The sequence below is a fragment of the Microtus pennsylvanicus genome, chromosome 2, assembly GCF_037038515.1.
Source record: "Microtus pennsylvanicus isolate mMicPen1 chromosome 2, mMicPen1.hap1, whole genome shotgun sequence".
In the NCBI taxonomy this organism is placed as follows: Eukaryota; Metazoa; Chordata; class Mammalia; order Rodentia; family Cricetidae; genus Microtus; species Microtus pennsylvanicus.
This window is the reverse complement of record NC_134580.1, coordinates 121,827,883-121,847,626: the sequence shown is the minus strand read 5'-3', so window position 1 is coordinate 121,847,626 and position 19,744 is coordinate 121,827,883. Positions and strand designations below refer to the sequence as shown.

Below are 19,744 nucleotides of genomic sequence, written 5' to 3'. Positions count from 1 at the left end.
TTCTGGGAACAACAGCCATTGCTTTGCCTTCTCCTCCACGGAGAATCTCAGGGCCATCCAAATCAGCCAAGGGTGGGAAACCAGGCCTGTGACAGGTCAAAGGGCTCATTTCCCTGAGACAGGGTTAACCACAAGTCCTCCTGGAAATGTCCTTTCTGGGAACAAAGGCTGCCTTTAGGGCAGCTTTAGCGCTTGCACTGAGACATGGACAACGCAAGTCCATGTTCGTTAGTAAAGTGTAAAATTGGGTGTGTTGATCTATAGATCATCTGTAACCCATCGCCACATGGAGATAATGACTACATCCATCAGCCCAAGTTTCCTCATGATCATTTATAACACCTCCCCCATCCTTCCCACACCTATTCTCATCTCCTGGCAAACTGATCATTCTGTCATCACACTTTACATTTTCTAATGGTTTTTTCTTCACCTTTTCCAGTGTTTTATAATACTATAGCATCTACTCAGTTCTCTCTGTCATCTTCTCATCAACATAATTATTTTCTTCTTTCCATCTGTTGTGCTGGGTGTGCAACTATAATTCATTCCTTTTTATTGCTAAGTAGTATTCTATGGTATGGCGGTCCACAATTTGTTCATCCCTTCTCCTATTGATAGACATTTGCTTCGCTTTCAATTTTAAATAATTACAAAAAAAAATAGTTACAGTTAATGTTTGAACCAGGCTTTTATGTTTCTTTGATGTTTTCCTTTTTTATTTGCATTTTTAATTTTTGCAGAATTTCATACATGAGAGCTATATTTATATCATTTCACCGCTCCTCTTCCCCTCCAACTCTTCTGATGTCCCCCCACTTCTTCTCAAACTCAAGTCCTCCTTGTCATTATTGTGGTGTGTGTGCATACACTGACTATGTATAACTGAGCCCATTTACTGTTATTTATATATACCTGTGTCTAGTTAGGGCGGACCACATGGGATTGGGTAACCTAATTCAGAGGGCTGATCCCTGAAGAAGGCTGAATTTTCCTCTCTCGGTAGCCATTGGTATCCTGTAGCTCTTCATCTCGGGGTAGGACCTTATGAAATTTTCTCCATCCACATCGTCATGTCAATTAGTATTGTCATTATGCAGGTCTTGTTTAGGTGGCCACATGGCTGAAGTTTCCTGGGTGCAACTTTCAAATCATATATAGAAGACACCCATCTTATGGCAAGAGTCCTGGTCCCCTGGCCCCTAACAGTCTTTTCACACACATCCCTTCGGCAGTGCTCCCTATGTAGAATTTCATTGCAGATGTACCAGTTTGGGTTGGAGATCCCACAATCACTTATTCTCTGCATTTAAGCAGTGTTTTTAACTTTAAAAATGGTTATATGTATTTGTGTGTAGAGAGGACAGGACTATTTCTAGGAGTATGCTTGCTTCTCGCTTCTCTCCTTCCACCGTGTGAGTTCCAGAAATCAAACCCAGGTTCTCAGCCTCAGTAGTCATTCCCCTTCCTCACTGAGCCGTCTCGTTGGCTTTCATACAAGTTTTTGTACTTGTACATATATGTTTGCCTTAAGATATTACTTTAAAATGAAATGATTTGGGTAGGTACCATGGTTTTAATGTGTCCCCAAAAATTCATGCCCTGGAAACTGACTCCCTAAGTTTATGTTACTAGTATCTAGAGGATGAATGTTTGGGAGATATTTGGGTTGAGATGAGGTCCTAAGTATGGGACCATCATGATGCTACTAGTAGCTTTATAAGAGACAAAATTCACTTGACCTAGCAAACCACTCACTGTGTGAGTGCCCTTTTCCATTTTACAACACAACAGAAAAGCCCTCTTAGATGCAATAGTATTCCAGCACCATGCTCCAAGAATTCCTAGCCTTTGAGACCATAAGTCAAATAAACCTCTCTTCTGTATAAAGTACTCAATCTCAGATGTTGTATTATAGCTGTGTAAAATAGACTAAGAAGACAAACCCGTGTTGATCACCAAAGTTCTGACATAACTTTCATATGAGGCTCAGAATATCTATGTTGCAGATATTTAAAGATTCGCCCAGATCACATGTGAACCAATGATGCGCACACTCTCTTGCGGAGACCAAATGAGCTGCAGTTGGCTTCATACCAGTCCAAGAAAACATGTGAGGAAAGCTACCAGAAAGAGGAAAAGCCCTTGCACGAACTTGATTCTTAAAATGCCAATGCACAAACTCCCAGGAACATGAATGCTTTAGAAATGGATCAGAGAGAACTATGTAGCCTGTCTTTAAATAATGACAGCATCTCACTGGTCTTGCATAGAACAGTGGTCAATACCGTAATCTTCCCACAAAGCAAAGGAGGGCAAAAGCTCTTCAAAGGTGGCCCCACTGACATTGAAACATGGCTGAAAGGCACGTTCTTCCCAGGCCACACCAACTGAGCCAAAACTAAGGTTCCCATCACACAGACTTAAAAGATGCTTCTGGACAATTCTCCTACATGATCTGGCCTAAGAACCACCTTGAATATCTTTCAGGCCCTTCAACTTTCCTGGCTTGAATCCATCAAATGATATACTATGTCAGGAACAAGATCTCACTATTGCCGGGTTCCAAGCACAGAGCTGTAGAGATCACTGTTTCAGGGCCTTGAGACCTGCAGTAAGCTCTCCTTCTGAAACAAAATCACCATGCATAGTGCCCACATACTTCTTTCCCCTAAAGCTCCAAACTTGTTGTAGTAGGAGCGGCGAGGCTGCGTTCCCGGCACCCGGCTGCCCGCACAGCTAGCTTTACCCGAAATAATTACACGGAAACTGTATTCTTTTAAACACTGCCTGGCCCATTAGTTCCAGCCTCTTATTGGCTAGCTCTTACATATCGATCTAACCCATTTCTAATATCCCTGTAACACCACAAGGTGTCTTACCAGGGAAGATCTTAACCTGTGTCGGTCTGGAGTGGGAGAACCATGGCCACTCCCTGACTCGGCTTCTTTCTCCTAGCATTCTGTTCTGTTTTCTCCGCCTACCTAAGGGTTGGCCTATCAAATGGGCCTGGGCAGTTTCTTTATTAATAAGAAATCACTCCCACACAAACTACTATATAAAAAGGCTATATATTTTTCTAAGGTATATATATGTATATATAAAGATATATAAAGTATATATATATAGTATATATACTAAGATATACTCATATTAGAAAATCATCAGCTTTAGGATCCAAACAGAATGACCCGTTCAGCTTCATGTGTCCTCACATTGACATAACAGAGGATAAGCCCAGCTAAGAAAATGAAAGGACAAAGGTTTTAGGTGTTACACTCCAACACTTTTTACTGTCCCAGATCCCAGCAGATGTAGACATCAGCAGGAAATCAATTGAACTTGAATAGGAAGAATTTGAGTAAAAATATTGGCTATTTTTTCCTTTAATCTTCAGTTTAAGCATGGCTGCCACTCAACATTATACACCGGAAGTCTTGTTCTTGTCTGGGTTTCCTGCATGCTTAAAATTTGCCCCAGTCTCTGAAGATCTTCTCCAGCTTCTGGCTAAGGAAAACTTTGCCTTTCACTTTGAACTTGCCAGCCAGGAAAGCCTTCTGTGGGTTCATCTTACCCACAACTAACTCCATGAATACAGAGTCAGGAATGATGAAGACAGTGTCTGCTGGAAGCCGGGCAGATCCCAGGTACGTGTCCCCAGAACCATTCTTGAGGTCAATGGTCCATTGCAGAATGGTCTTCCCATCTTTGGTGATGTCCAGCTGAAAGATGGCGTTTACTTTCTTTACCAGTTGGGCTCCTACTTCTTTGATGTGATTGCTAATGTCCTCAAACACCGAGAAGCCCTGAAAGTCTGACAGTTCTAGAAGGTGTGGTGGCAATGTTGTCTGTGTGGCCGACCCCAGAGCCAGAGAATGGCAAGTCTGGGGCCTATCTCCTGCTTTGATCTTGGCTTGAGGATCAGTTCTCTTCCACATCTTACTGTGGTCTTCTTTACTTTGCCATCTCGCCTATGAGTGGCTGTGGCCAGATTAGTGCCTGAAGGTCAGATTGTGACATCAAAGGCAAGGCTCCAGCAGGGTCTGAGGCTGGTGTGTGTATGCTGCAATCTTATTGGCCAAACAAATCCTAAAATATGACATAGGGTGGGGGTAATTGTGAGGCAGAAATATACCACATCCTCCTCCCACACACGCTACCACCACCACCACACCTGACCAGTTAGCGCTTCTGGAGCCATGAGGCCAAAGGTCTTAACTCTGGTGGGGATCAGGATACCTGGCCCCAGGCTGATCTCTAGCGACAGGAACAACTGTGGCTTTCTAAAGCAGTCTTCTCCCATGTTTCAACCCTGATTGAGAAAACAGTTATTTTGATTCCTTTAAAAGTACATGATTCCATCTTAAGTGTCACCATAGAACCTTCATCCAGCAACTGATGGAAACAGAGGCAGAGACCCACATTGGAGCACCGGACTGAGCTCCCAAAGTCCAGTTGAAGAGTGGGAGGAGTGAGAATATGAGCAAAGAGGTCAAGACCATGATGGGGATACACACTGAAACAGCTGACCTGAGCTAATGGGAGCTCAGCAACTACAGCTGGACTGGGAAGAAACCAGCATAAGACCAAACTAGTTCTTCTTAATGTGGTTGACAGTTGTATGGCTGGGGCAGACTGTAGGGCCACTGGCAGTGGCACCAGGATTTATTCCTACTGCTTGTACTGGTTTTTTGGGAACCCATTCTCTTTGGATGATACCTTGCTCAGCCTAGATATAGAACGGAAGGCCTTGGATGTTCCTCAAAGCGATGTGCCTTACCCTCTCTGAGGAGTGGATGGGGGGTGGGTGGAGGTGGGAGAGTGGGGAAAGGTGGAGGGAATTGGAAGAGGGAAGGGAGTGGGAACTGGTATTGGCATGTAAAATGAGAAAAAATTGTTTTCTTTTTAAAAAATAAAATAAAGTAACACAAAAATTCAAACTCTTTTAAAAAGTACATAATTCCTAAGTCACAAGTGCTGGTGGTAGATTTGGTTTTATCAGGTCACTGGTAGAGGGGAAAATAGAAGAAAAAAAACAAGGGAGAAGCAACGATATCCCTGAGATGCTCCCTGTACCCTGGCAGGACATTAAAGACACAAGGAATTGAACAAATGTCAGAGGAGAAGCTGTTCCTCCCCACAGCAGAAATCCAATTATCAAGCCTCAAAACAGTGATGAGAATAAAGAATACATCAAATGACTACTTGGCACCATGGTACAGGTACAAGAGTGGGCACAGAGGAATGGGCAAACGGGACATTGGAAACCTCACATTGCTATTTCCATGTACTGTTTACAAAAGGAAACAACAACAACAATAAAACACAGGGGACGGGGAGATGGCTTCACCAGTCAAACCACTCGCTGAGAAAGCATTGGGCCTGAATTTAACTCTCCAACATGTAAGGCATAATCAAAACATAAGCTTTGTATGTCTGTAGCCCCATCGTTGCAGGGCAGAGACAGGCAGGTCCCAAGTCCTCAGTGACCAGCCAGCCTAGCTGAAGTGGTAAGATTTTGGATCAGTGACAGAACTTGCCTCAAGACAATCAGGTGGAGAATGTTAGAGATACCCAGTGCCATCCTGTTAGTTCTGCATGTGCTCCCAGGTGCTGCACCTTCACACTCGTATGCATTTCTCTCTCTCTCTCTCTCTCTTTCTCTCTCTCTCTCTCTCTCTCTCTCTCTCTCTCTCTCTCTCTCTCTCTCTCACACACACACACACACACACACACACACACACACACAAGCAGCAGCAGCAACCACCCAGCAACTCTAACAGAAATAATTTTAACCGAGTAGTCAAAATCCAGAAAAAAGACCTCACATCATGTACATCTGATCTGTTGCCCTGGGGAAAACACAAGATCACCCTTGTATTAAAAGTGCATAACCAAGAAAATTCATACACTCAACATGGGAAAACATTAGACCTCAAACAAAAGACACTTTGTGGGATAACTAGCAGGTACTTCTCCAATGTGTCAAGGTCATGATCACAAGACTGAAGAATTGTTACAGATTTCAAAGTACTAGGGAAATAAACAACCAAAATCAATACGAAATCCTGGGCCAAAATCTGGACTCTGGATCAAAATCTGGGTATTAGTGAGCCAATAGGCAAAACTCACAGATTGGTTCAAGTTTAATTAGCAATGTCAAGAAGTTCTCAATGTTAATTTCTTAGATTGGATCCTCACGCTGTAGTTTTATGAGATGCTAACATTGGAGGAAGCTGGCTATAGGATCCATAGGTATTATTTTTGCATAGGATTTCGAGTCAGTTTGCCTCTGTTCAAACCTGGCCACACTACTTACTAGCTGGCTTACCTTCCTATCTATCTACTGATTCCCACCAGGATTCTTATCCGCTAAACTGGGATCAAAGGGTACCTATTTCAGAGGCCGTGATGAAAATTAAATGTGCTAAAGCATGTGGGATGTTTAGAATTCATTGCCAAGGCTCAGCGCAGCGACTGTGGTGACATATCCCATTTCTTAGGCTATCAAAGCTATGGCATTTTATTACAATAGCCCAAGTACACAAACACATGCCACATTCACATCTTGCTTGGTGGGGGGTGGGGAGTTGATCCGTTTGCTTTAGCTAGTCTAATAGGTATGTAGTCCACATATCTTTTAATTCTAAGGCAGACAACGGTGAGAGGAAGCCTATTCAGAGGTATGGGGAATAGCTTTTCTTTGCTAGATACGGCTTTAGGGAATGACACGATTGCATGTCGTAGATGGGCAGAATTCTCCCACTCTGAGACAATAGAAAGAATATGCCAGAGCAAATTACCGGTCTCAACTTTGCACATTGCTAAAAAAAACGTCATTCATCCACAGCCTTGCAATGTCTTTCACTGGGGGGGGCGGGGCACAGCCCCACCACTTTGGAGCTGGACATAGCCATGAGACTTGCTGTGGGTAGTGAGACATTTGTGGCATCAAGGCTTGAAACGTGTCAGGGTAACTGGATTTGTACCCTTACGACAACCTTACGTTTTTCTCGTGACCATTAGAATGGTACTTCCCGGGCAACTGTGAGTACAGGGAAGAGATACATGGAAATGGCCTAGCCCGAATCCAGCAGAGCCCAGCTTTGATTCGCCAAACATTAATTTCCCTGTTTGCCTGTGGAATAGATTTGAGTCCTTTGAAGTCTCTGAGCTATGGAGTTGTTTGTTATTTGGCGTTACTGAGGTTCTAGCTGACCTGTGTGCTTAAAACATAATCTAAAGCTGCCAACAAGCCTTGGGGCCAGGATCTTCAGCCTGGAAACAGACACATCTTGGGCAGTGGCAGCCTGCCGTCTTTCTGCATGAGGGATCTGCATATCCAGAGCGGAAACTTGCCTGAGACAATAGAAAGGTCTTCACCTGCGCCAGGAAACAAACCTAGGTGTTTCTGTTTACACAGCTGCTCTGGGAAATGTGATTTGCTGACCAGCGGCAGTGGCATCTCTGGGAGCTGCTCAGAAATACAAAATCTCAGGCCCCATCTGAGATCCGCTACAGCAATGTCTATTTTAACAAGATCCCTAAAGATTCCACAGCTTGTTAAAACTTGGCACGGGAGGATCCATATGCCCACTCACGCACCTGCTACAACCCCACTGGTTTGAAAATAATAGCAATTTCATAATACGTCCTGGGGTTAATGTTTACAAATAGCAAACATACAGTTAGGGAATAATGTAATACAAACTAAGAAAGCATTTAATTTCAACATTTGTCAGTAGGGTTTGTATTTTTTGTTGTTGTTGTTCTTTTACTGTACCAGGAATTGAACCCAGGGCCACACACAAGTACCCTACCAATAAACTATGACCCCAGCTTTCTTCTTCAGCTTTATACTTTAACTTATTCTGTAGCCTGGGTAGGTCTTGAATTTTAATCCTCCTGCCTTGGACTTCTCAGATGTTTTTTTCTTTAAGACAGTTTTAGGCTTCATATAGCATAGAAAGTTCTCGAATATCCCCTCTTCCTCTTAACACAAGATCCTGCTATTTACACCTTGCATTAATGTGGTGTGTTTGTTACAACGACTGAACCAATTTTCCTATACTAATATTAATTAAGATTCATAGTTCAAAGTAGATTTCTCTCAGTTTCATACATTCCATGGGATTTTAGCAAACGCGTAATGCCCTGTACTCACCCTTGCAGGAAATTGCCACAAGTTATAGGCTGGGTTACAAAGAACACACATGGTGGATAGGAAACAAATATTTTTAATTGTATCATATTGGGTATGCACAGATGTTTTTCTTGTGATTGTTTCCTAAAAAAATACAATATAATATAGAATAGTAACTACTTATGTAATGTTCTACATAGTGTTAGGCACTGTAAGAATATAGAGGCTCTTTAATGCATAGGAGAATTGTGTAGCTTATTGTAAATATAATATTTTATAAAAGGGACTTGAGCATATGTAAAGCTGCATAGCTGTTCGGGATTCTGGAGCCAACCCATCAAAGGCACTGGTGGACAACTCTCCAGTGAGATATATCTTCCCTGTATTGGAATGGTTAGACTCGAAGGCTGTCAATGGCAGAACTGGATGCTGGGAGGAAGAAGGCAGACAGAGAGAGCCGCCATAGAGCCAGCTGCCAGGTCAGACATGCTAAATCTTTCCCAGTAAGCCACGACCTCATGGTAAAATACAGATTATTAGAAATGGGTTAAATCAAGATGTGAGAGTTAGCCAATAAGAGGCTAGAACTAATGGGTCAGGCAGTAATTTAACCAATACAATTTCTGTGTGGTTTTTTGGGGGGTTAAGATAGCCTGGCAGCTGGGATGAAAAGCAGGCCCCCTCTCTCCTTCAACAAAGTGATAAAAACAAGGAGTAACTGAATGGTCAGCGAGAAACAGAACACCAACATCATCTTCCAGCCCCCAAGGCTCAAGCAACACTGCAGAACACACAATACAGCATGAAATGTTTGTATTTTGTGTAGCAAATTTCCTCCAAGATAATCCATTCCATCTTAGAGGGAAGCTTATCAATACTAAAGGGACTCGGTTAAAAATTGGGAAATAGTTCAGAAATCTCAGGAAATCCCTGAAATTAACTAGATACACTAGATCACTCCCTCTCTATGTTTAGATAAGCAATATGAACTGCCGAGAGATCAGCCAAGTCGCCTGAGTCACTCTGCCTGCAGATTGCCCAATGAACTCTGAAGTTCCAGGTTTTGTGAGCTGTCATTCGTGCTGGGGTGGGCTTTTAGTAATACAGCCACCTTTGTGTTAGCCCTGTACTTTCATCACTGATAGAAGCATAGCTGAAGAAAAACACTTACTGTGAAGACTTAGTGGGCTGCCAGTGAGACCCCACAGTACCAGTTAGAGTCAGCCATGTCCCTAAGTATGGGAAATCTGGAGGTGTCTTTGCGAGTGATAGAGATTTTCTTGGCTCTTAGTGACCTCAGCTCAGGGTCTAGGTCTCTGAAAATATGAAGGCCAGCACAACTGTCCCTCAAACCAGTGGCTTTGGGGGTTTGTCTTAATTAGGTATGTGATGAGACACATGACTAAAGGCAAGTTGGGGATAAAAGGGTTTATTTCACTCACTCTTCCATATCAGGGTTCATTATCAAAGCAGAGCATGAACCTGGAGGGAGGAGCTGATGCAGAGGCCATGCAGGGGTGCTGCTTACTAACTTGTTCCTCGTGACTTGCTCAGCCTACGCACCAAAAGCCCAAGTATGAACTCACCGGCAATGGGCTGAGCCCTCTGGCATCACAAATTAAGAAAATGCCCTACGGGTTTGTCTACAGTCAATGGAGGAAATTTCTCAGTTGCGGCTTCCTACCCTCAGGTTATGGCTTGTGTCGACTTGAGATTAAACTAGCAATGGAGAGAGGACCTTTACTTGTAAATTCAAAGAGTGAAATCCACAGCCTATAAAGTTTAGGAAGTTTATTTTTATTTTAAGTGCATAGTTGGGATCTCAAGGGAGAGCAAGAAATGGGGCAGAGCTCCTGAATAGTAGGAATGGCTCAAGAAATATGGCACCAATGAGTTGAGAGTCTGGGAATTTTATAGGATTTAGAAGAAACAGGGGTGAAGCATGGGGAGGAGTGGGCTGGTCGTCCAAGAGACCCAACCATGAGGTGTCAAGACGCTTTCTCTCAATTTCAGCCATGTGTTCACATACAGCTTCCACACAGAAGCAAAAGGTGACGTGGAACCAGGAACTGGCACTCTATTCTTGGCTTCGCTGGCCCTCAACATGGACATTCTTAGAACTGCTACTTTGGGGCCCCTGTCCTAACTTCTTTCGTCACTGGGAGACCTCTGCAGGAAAGTTGGAAATGTAACACCCAGGGAAAGTTCTAGATGTATAGGAACTTGGTTTATACTTCCTAGTTTATTCATCACTCACAAAGGGCAGAGTAGGTGAGTCAATGGGTAGAAAGAAGCCAAGAGTGGCTTAAAGAATTTCTTTGAGATATTTTCCTTGAGGAAACCAGAGAATGCCCACAGACCCTCCCTTTAGTGAATCTGAATTCAAGCTGGACTGGGATGAAGGGTGGATGCAGGGAAATTTTTCCCAGTAGAACATGGACATTTCTTGATTTTGCTCAAGAGACTGATATAGACCTTCTCCGGAGTCCCAGTGAATGCTACTGGGCAACGCTAGCCTCAACACTTGTGTTATAATTTCTTTTAGAAGCTTTTCTGTCTAAACATCCGGTTTCTGTGGACCAGTTGGTTCTAACAGCTCCTCACTCTGTTTCCATTAGAAAAGCGAGCTATTGTTTCCTAAAATATATTTTTTTGAACTCAAGCTAGCCTGGTTTGATACCTACAGTCTTGGATGTTCTCTTAGCTTACAGGTTCTCTTACCTTTATGTCTCATTTTCTTCTCTTACTTCCCCTGAGGTTTGGCTAGGGCTTTACAACTCATGGTGGAGCTTCTCACTAAAGTTCTCAATCTCTCCTACAGCCTGACTCTGTCCTGAAAGAGCCACAATACCTCTGTAAGCACACTAGGAAAAAAAAAGACTCTCTCTTAATGGCTAGTTTTTGACCTGTATTATGACACCCTCACTTGGTGTCATAATTACCAGCCAAAAGACAAACATAATTATATTAGTATTGCTGCATTTATCTCTGAAGAGGATGTATGTGTGCCCAAGTGTGTGATTCCTGAGTAGTATGTCAAATTATAGAAGGTGTAATTTAATTATAACATAATTATATACTAAATATAATGTAATTTTATTGATTATAATTTCATTATGAGGCTACACATTCAACTTCTTCTAACTACCGAGAGCACATTGTCCTTGGTGGGTAGCTTAAATAGGTCTTAGCTATCAATGACCCCCAAAATGCCATGTAACAAGTCATGCCCAAACTAGCAGATTTAAAACAATATGCATTTATTATCTCATGTGTGAATAAGTCAGCAGCTTAGGCTGTGGTCAGTTTGGTGCTTATGCGTTTCTCTGGAGCACATGTATGGTAATTTCCTATTAACTATACAAATTGGCATGGTTGGGTCACGTGACATGTTTCTCCACAGTGGCTCGTGTTCACTGAGAGTTGCTTTCAAGGCAGGGCTCTGCCAGACTTCCCAGAAGCCCTGAGTGTGTTCCAGTAATATGTGCCTCAGAAGCACACTAGAATATCAGAGAGAAGATGAGATGACAGAGAGTTTATGGGCAGCTGCTTCTGCAAAGGCGGGGCAAGGTTGAGGATACTATTAGGGGGGTTTCTCAACCTGTGGGTCCTGCATATCAGATATTTACATTACATTTTGTAACAGTAGCAAAATTACAGTTATGAAGTAGCAACAAGGTAATTTATGGTTGGGGGGTCACCACAGCATGAAGAACTGTATTAAAAGGACACAGCATTAAGAAGGTTGAGAACCACTGCTCTAAGACTCTCTGTAACATGAATAATAAAAATCCAGAGACAGATATTGGGGTTCAAGCTGAAGATCAGAAAAGCAAAGTGGCCAGCCACTGGCTCTTACCTCTACCTCAGAACAAAATGGGCCATCCTGCCTCCATGAATCCTCAGACTGGGACTGAGACCACTCTCTTCCCATTTTATATTCCTATCTAGTGAGGGGGATTAAAGGCTTGCATCACTAGCCCCGGCCTCTATGGCTAACTAGTGTGGCTGCTGAGATTAAAAGTGTGCGCCAGCATTGCCTGGCCTGAATGACTGACTAGTGTGGCTGCTCTGCACTCTGATCTTCAGGCAAGTTTTATTTATTAAAACACAAATAATATCTTTTTTAACTTTTATTTATTTATTTACTTAAAATTTCCACCTCCTCCCATCCTCCCATTTCCCTCCCACTCCCTCCATCCCCCTCCCCCTCGCTCTCCAGTCCTAAGAGAAGTCAGGGTGCCCTGCCCTGTGGGAAGTCCAAGGCCCCCCCTCCATCCAGGTCTAGGAAGGTGTGCATCCAAACAGACTAGGCTCCCAAAAAGCCTACATGCAGTAGAATCAAAATCCAGTGTCATTATCATTGGCTTCTCGGTCCACCCTCATTGTCAGCCACCCACTATATTTCACCTTTTTGTCTAAAAAGGAAGGCTATAACTAATATAAGAAAAACTATATACTATAAGTATAATAACTATATACATGCAATAAATAAATCAACAATGTCTAGTCCATTTGCACTTCACAAATTCAGAATAAAAATACTCCATACCTATTCTATTTCGATGAGTCCAAAGGGTTGAATATAATCTACTTTATATTCTAATTTGCATTATCAAATTATCTTTTAATATCTCTCAACATTTGACACTTTATACCTCTTTAGTGAGTTTCTTTTCAGAGTCTGGTAAACAAGGAAAACTATAACTATCTAGTCTGCAACTACCTCAGAGATTCAAGAAAAAAAAATATTAATTGAGTAAGCAGGAAGTGCAAGCAAGCAATTTCCAAAAAATATGTTAGAAGTGACAGAAACAGTTGACTGTCCTCTGTAATGTTGGGGCATCCAACTTCGGCCTATAGGCCTAGAATATCAGACAGACTTTTCTGTGAAGCAGGATATCCTGAAGTGCTGTCCTGCCTTGTCTTGACAATGTTTGGCAGTCACTCTCTTTTGTGTACTGCTTGTCCAATTAGGACAGCATACTGTCAGATGTCAAGGGAAGGGCATTTTCTTGCTCAGTGGCTTACTTTTGCAACGGAGAAACTAAACTCCATGTGGAGTTTCTTTGATGTCCATAATCTCTGAAGTAGATTGGTATTACCAGGAGCAGACTTGTCTCATTGTCATAAAAAAAAAGAAGCTATAGTATTCAAACACCTTAAAAGCCATAATCTGTGAATCTCTACAGTGTTTTGATGATGACCTATCTATTTAAAATATATTTCTATTTGACATTGAAAACATACCTAATGCGACTACAAGTCTGATTGTAATAGATGACTAATTACTAACTGAATTTCCTTCTTATCCTAAACAGTTGGTAATAACAACTTTCAATAACCAGAAATTTGCATTAGTTAAATGAACTGTATAGATACAATACCTTGAGCAAGACTAGAAACATATGTACAGTATGTCTTAACAAAATTAATCTCTACTTTGTATCAATATACAAAATTTGTATACAATATGTAAAAATCCAATCCAATGTAAAATATTCAAAACTAGTGTTGCTTTTTAAAAGTAGATTCAATAATCTACCCTTTTCATTCTATCAATAGACAAAACTCCACAGCCTCAAGATGACCGAGAAGAATGGCAGTTCTGTTAACGACAATAAGGCCAGGCCCCTGTCCCTGTCCTTTTAAACATGGACACAAAACAGCTCCCTGCCCCTTAGAACAAGTCACCTGGTCCCTGCTGATGCTGGAAGTCCCCAGACAGAGGGATTGTGGGAAATGACAATAGTGGCATCCAGACAGTGCCTAATTAAAACCCTCAATGTAAGTCTAAGAAATAAAGCAGTTAGTTCAACAGACTTAGCCTTGGAACTTGGCCCTTCTGAAAGAACCTGACACACTTTAGCTTTCATTCCCTGTCCCCCAGCCCATATGCAATGAGGAAGACAACTGGCCAAGTCCAACTGCTCCCACTAATTCAGCTTTCTCACACTGTGGTGGGATTCCCTGAGGTACGTACTGCAGGCAACACCCCAGTAGAAAGTCCAGTTTCATTAACCCTAAGAGCCTGGTCAGCCCTCACATCTTACTGATCTCACTAAATCAAAAGCCCTATGCCCAAGAGACAAATACCAACAACTCTCCTCTGTGGTTTGGAAAGACCTATCAACCCTAAGCAGGGAGAGGGGCGGGAAAGGTAACAGCACATGAGGAAGTAGGAGAGATGCCTGCTTCACGGGCTATTTAGTTCAGTGTGCTATTTAAAGTTGATTGGTGGAGCTGGTTACACATCACAGAAGCACCGAGTTTTAAAGTTAAGCGCAGTCTTCAAAGATACTGTCTAAACCAAAGCCACAGAGAAACCCTGTCTCGAAAAAACAAAAAAAAAAAGCAAAAAAAAAGATACTGTCTAAATTATTCATTTGAGAATGAGGGCAACATGAGAGAATCTTGAGCAGACGATGTTAACTCTGTCATTGTGAATCTTTGCTTAAGTAGTTTGAAACGCCTAATCTTCGTCTGCTTAGTGGCATTGGGTGAGAAGAAGGGGCAGGTAATGACACGGGGCTCCTCAGAAGATTCCCCAAGTCTTTTGCAGCTCTGTGTTCAATTTCCATGTAAAAATCTAATATGTAGATCCTAATGAAGATGTTTTACTCACTAAAAGAAGAAGGGCTAAGCCCAGAGGGAGAAGCTGGACACAGGCAGACTACACAGCGCATAGTTCTTTTTATATAAAGTTCAAAAGCAGGCCAAACTAATGTAAACTGTGAAAAGAAACCAGAAGAGTGTGTGCCTTCAGGCAGAGGGGTAAAAAGGGACTAGGGCGGGGTCTAAGGACACCTTGGGGAACGGTGAGTTTGTGCATTTGTTGGTGAGGGATACAGACACCTGCAACTTATTTTAAACTACATCACAAAATGAAATGGAGAGAGGGGCCAGTGGGTGGGTTCAGCGGCTAAATGCACTTGCCACACAAGTTTAACAACCTAAGTTGGATTCCAAGAAATCAAGTAAGGGTAGAAAAAGAGATCCAATTCCATGGAGTTTTCTCTATCCTACAATATGTGTGCTATGTCACAAACATGTTTATATACATGTCATACACACACAATAATAATAACCATATATTTTAAAATTGAAATTAGTTGGGGTGCATAGGCAGCAATGTGCAAAAAATATATCAAAATGTTAATTGTAGAATGCAGGTATTAGTTCAGCTTAGAAATAAATCTTGGATAAATGCCAAATGCTAACAGGGCAATAAAAGGGTAAAGAATTTGTTAGAAAAAAGTTAGGAAAAGGATATAAAAGTTATTGTCACCTACAAGGAAGATATCAATGGGCAGGCCAGCTATTCAGAACACTAGATATGGTTATTCTGTTATAAGACATCAAATATAAATGTGGTTGAGTTCTTACACTTGCTAAATACTACGCCATTACCTTAATTGAACACTTCTGCAAGCATTGTTCACATCCCAGTAAGAATCTCTCACCATCTCCTCTTTCAATGGCTCTGCATCCGTCAGCTGTAACATGGTATGCTGCATCGCAACCATCACAAGCCCAGTCACCCCCGAGAGTAAGCAATGCTGCCCTGCATATGTTTGCACAGTGTGGCCAGGGACTAGCCCAAGTGCATGGGCTCAGTCGGCTTGCAGTCCAGGCTGCATGTGTCTCTCCTCTTCCTGGGACCAGCAGGCAGCCGGGGCCGTGCTTTTTATGAGGCTGCCTACCAATGAGAACAGCACATTCTGCATACTTGCATGTCAAAAGTGCTCCACCATCTGTGCTAAAGTTATATGATCTAAAGTAAATAAAAATAATCACATACCTACATACCTAGACCTGGAATTGGACGGTTTATCTCAAACTCCTTATTTATCATTGCAAGACACCCAAGGGTTCTTTTATCCCAAAGTCCGGGAAGTGAAATAGAAACCCTTTTCCTCTATCTGTCTTGAATGGACTGACCATTGCTCCCAGTATGAAGTAAAAGAAGAATAATAAATCAAATCTTGGGTGCACAAGCAGACCAACTCGAGTGGCCTACTCTGTTATGCTTCCTCGGCTCCCCTCAGGGTAGAATCCCAAGGGGGAATTACAAACATCTGGCTAAGAGAAGGAATGCAGGGCACTTATTTTCCTGCTTTAGTAGAAGTCAATTAGAGTTTCAGTTTCCTACTCTAAATGTCACCTTTTTACGACATCCTGGAGGAAGTGTTGGCAGTCCTTTCACGAGGTAAAGAAGTGTCTAAAATGACACAGAAGGGTCCAGAGATTAAAGGACCCTCGCGAGCTCACCATGCTTCCCAGAGCTCTCCGTTTCTATTTTGAGAGGAGCATTTGGCTTCCCCCGTAGCCTCAAGTGAGCCTTTTGAATCTCCTGCCGCACTTTTCTGCCATCTGCAAAAAGGGGATAATAAGGCTTGAGGCTGGCGATGCACGCAAGGTGCTCCGAGGTGCTCCAGAGGAAGGCTGGCTTCTCGAGGAGAACCTGTCAGCGCGTTCTCCCCAGGTGCCAGATATTTTCAGTGTCTGGTACCCCCAATTAGAGCATCTGCTCTTTCTCTGCGAATTTAGGCAGAAGGCACGGAGCAGAGAGGATCCCTTCCCTCGCTCCTGTCGCAAAGGAGGCATGTCAAGTTGAGTGATGAACCGTTGCTGTTCTCCACTCGCAAACGCTGTGTACCCTATTTTCAAATTAAGGAGCACATTGTTGGCACGCCTGAAAGGTTAAACACTCCCACTTCACTGCCGCAGTCACTAATTGGTGCTTTATCACCGTTTCTGCGAAGGGAACATCTTGTCTGTAGACACAGCCCCTGCCCCAACAGAACTGAGATTTGGGGATCATCTCCAGTTTTTAAAGTTAGACTCTAAATCTAAATCTCCTGCTCATACCTAACAAATATAGTAAAGTAGTAAAATTGATACATCTTTTAAATGATGTGCATGCATGTGTACGTGTGTGTGTGTGTGTGTGTGTGTGTGTGTGTGTGTGTGTGTGTGATGGCTAATCTTGGTTGTCAAACTGACAGATCTGGAAGAGGAGACTTCAAATGAGGAATTGCTTTCCTTAGGTTAGCCTGTGGTCATGTCTGTGGGGCTTTTATTTTCCTAACTGAAGTAGGTGGGCCCAGTTCACCATGGTCAGTGTCATCCCTGGCAGATGGTCCTGGTGGCACACGCCTTTAATCCTAGCACAGAGGCAGGCAGATCTCTGTGAGTTCGAGGCCAGCCTGATCTACAAGAGCTAGGTACAGGACAGCTAGGACTGTGACACAGAAAAACCGTGTCTCAAACAAACCAAAGTAAATAAGTAAATAAATAAAAAACAAAAAAAACCCGAAAAGCTGGATGATCATATGATCATGTGGGACAGAAGCAGTGTTGTTACTGACCCAGCTTCCCTTGTCCTGTCTTTCCCAAGTTGCTTTTGGTTATGGTATTTATCACAATAACAAGGAACCACACTAGAACTCTGTGTGTATGTGTGTCTGATTGTATGTCTGTATCTCTATGTGCATGTCTTGTTGTCTGTGTGTGTCTGGATGTGTGTATGTCTGTGTGTGTGTCTGTGTCTCTTTGTGTGTGTGTGTGTGTCTGTTTGGGGACCTGTGTGTATCTGTATCTGTGTCTCTGTGTGTATATGTCTGGGTCTGTCTCAGTGTCTGTGTATGTGTATTTGAGTGTGTGTGTGTGTGTGTGTGTATGTATGTGTATGTGTGTTTGTGTCTGTGTCTGTCTGTGTATCTGTGAGTGTGTGTGTGTGTGTGTTTGGGGACCTGTGTGTATCTGTATCTGTGTCTCTGTGTGTATATGTCTGGGTCTGTCTCAGTGTCTGTGTATGTGTATTTGAGTGTGTGTGTGTGTGTGTGTCTGTGTCTGTGTCTGTGTGTCTGTGTGTGTATCTATGTATGTGTGTGTATGTGTGTTTGTGTCTGTGTGTGTCTGTCTGTGTATCTGTGAGTGTGTGTGTGAGTGTGTGTGTGTGTGTGTGTGTGTGTCTTTCTGTGTGTAGGCCAGAGATAGACATCAGGTATCTCCTTCCACTACCCCTCAGCATTTTTCTAGAGACAGGCTCTCTAGCAGAACCTGGAGCTTACCAGTTTGCCCAGACCAGTTGCCCAGTGACCATGAAGGATCCTACTGTCTCTGCCTCCCATGCACTGGGATTACAAACACACAGGACCATGACTGACTTTTTATGTGAATATTGGGGATCAAATTTAGGTGTTCATGTGTGCATGGTGCTGACTTTACTGGTGAGCTATCTCCCGAGTGGCTTGGAAGTTTCATAAAGATTATTTCTTTTCAGTCATAGGGAAACTTATTTTCTCCCTCTGTGGACATGTTTTTCAGACAGAGCTCAATCAACTGCAATACTAGAAAGAATTCAGAGTGGTTAGTGCATAACATTTTCTCCTGGGGCTCTTACTATGAGGAGTGCTTTGAGGGCGGTGGGGTGGAGGGCTGAGGTGAAGGTAGAAACTGGGCTGTGGAGATAGGAAGCCCCTTTGTGGACTCTGCAACCTCTTAAGGAAGGCCTTTTCAGAGAGGAGCCCCTCGCTGGACTAGGAATATTTATAATCATCATCTAACACTGCAGAAGAAAAAAGTCTTTTCAAGCCAGTATAAAAGCATCTTTGATCCCAATTTTCTAGCTCTACCATCATCTATCAATTTATCTGAAAGTTTGTTGAGCTGACAAGATGGTTCAGTGGGAAAAGCACTTCCCCAAATGGCCTGAGAGGTGAGACATTCTCTCAATAAACAAAAATAATCTAGCATATGTTCCTCACTTGAATAATTTTGTCATTTTTAAATAACGGGAGCAAAACCCGCTGTGCTTTAAATCTTCTTTCTTATTCTTTTGCAGCAAAAGGCTTATCTTGACTCATGCTTGATTACTGACAGCAGTGTTCCAAAGCATAAGACCTTCCCGTGAACAGGGCTTCTTTGGGGAGCTGTTGAACAAAATGGAACCAAACATTTACAGCTGTCAAGCTAAGGAGGAAAGATGAATCTTAGGCAAAAGAGACAAGTTGCTTCACAGATATTTTGTTTTTGGGATTTGAAACTTACTCGAATCCTTGCCTCTCCTTCCACACAGGGGCTACTTCCCCCAACCCCCTCCCACTATCGTCCCAACGTTAAACCCAGGAAGGAGCCTCAGAGGAGTGTCACCACTGTTATCTGTGTCACCAGAGACACTGACATGGTCCACTTCGTTTCTTTCAATGTGTCAGTATTTTCTTTTAAGCCGGGATGGTTTGTTGAGGAGAATCTATTTAAATCTTTGGAGTCTCAACTTATTTTCTTCCAAGATGACTATATCCTTTCCCACACTTTCTGTAGGGGCATGCTTCTTCCTCTCCTGCTAGAGGGCCTCTGGTCAGTCTCAGTGGGTCAGCAATGAAAAAGAGGAGGAAACGGGTACCAGGGCTGGCAATCAAGTACCTGGGTCCCTGTGTTAGCAGTTCTGAGAAGACAGAGGAATTTCTTTTTAAAAACAACCAATATGTAGCTTAAAGCATATAACATGTTGTAGCATTTGCATACTGCCCTCTTGGACATGTTAAATACTCTTTGGATCATTAGGAACCATAGTCATCGATTGCTGTAGATTGG

At 42.7% G+C, this 19,744-nt stretch overlaps 1 protein-coding gene across 1 annotated transcript; it reads right to left on the bottom strand.

Moving 5' to 3' along the window:
• Window positions 1-3,464: 3,464 nt before the first annotated feature.
• Scp2d1 (SCP2 sterol binding domain containing 1) lies at window positions 3,465-4,032 on the bottom strand. Its single transcript, XM_075963845.1, has one exon. It carries the CDS (start codon window positions 3,936-3,938, stop codon window positions 3,465-3,467), a length of 474 nt encoding a protein of 157 aa, XP_075819960.1. The 5' UTR covers window positions 3,939-4,032.
• Window positions 4,033-19,744: the final 15,712 nt, after the last annotated feature.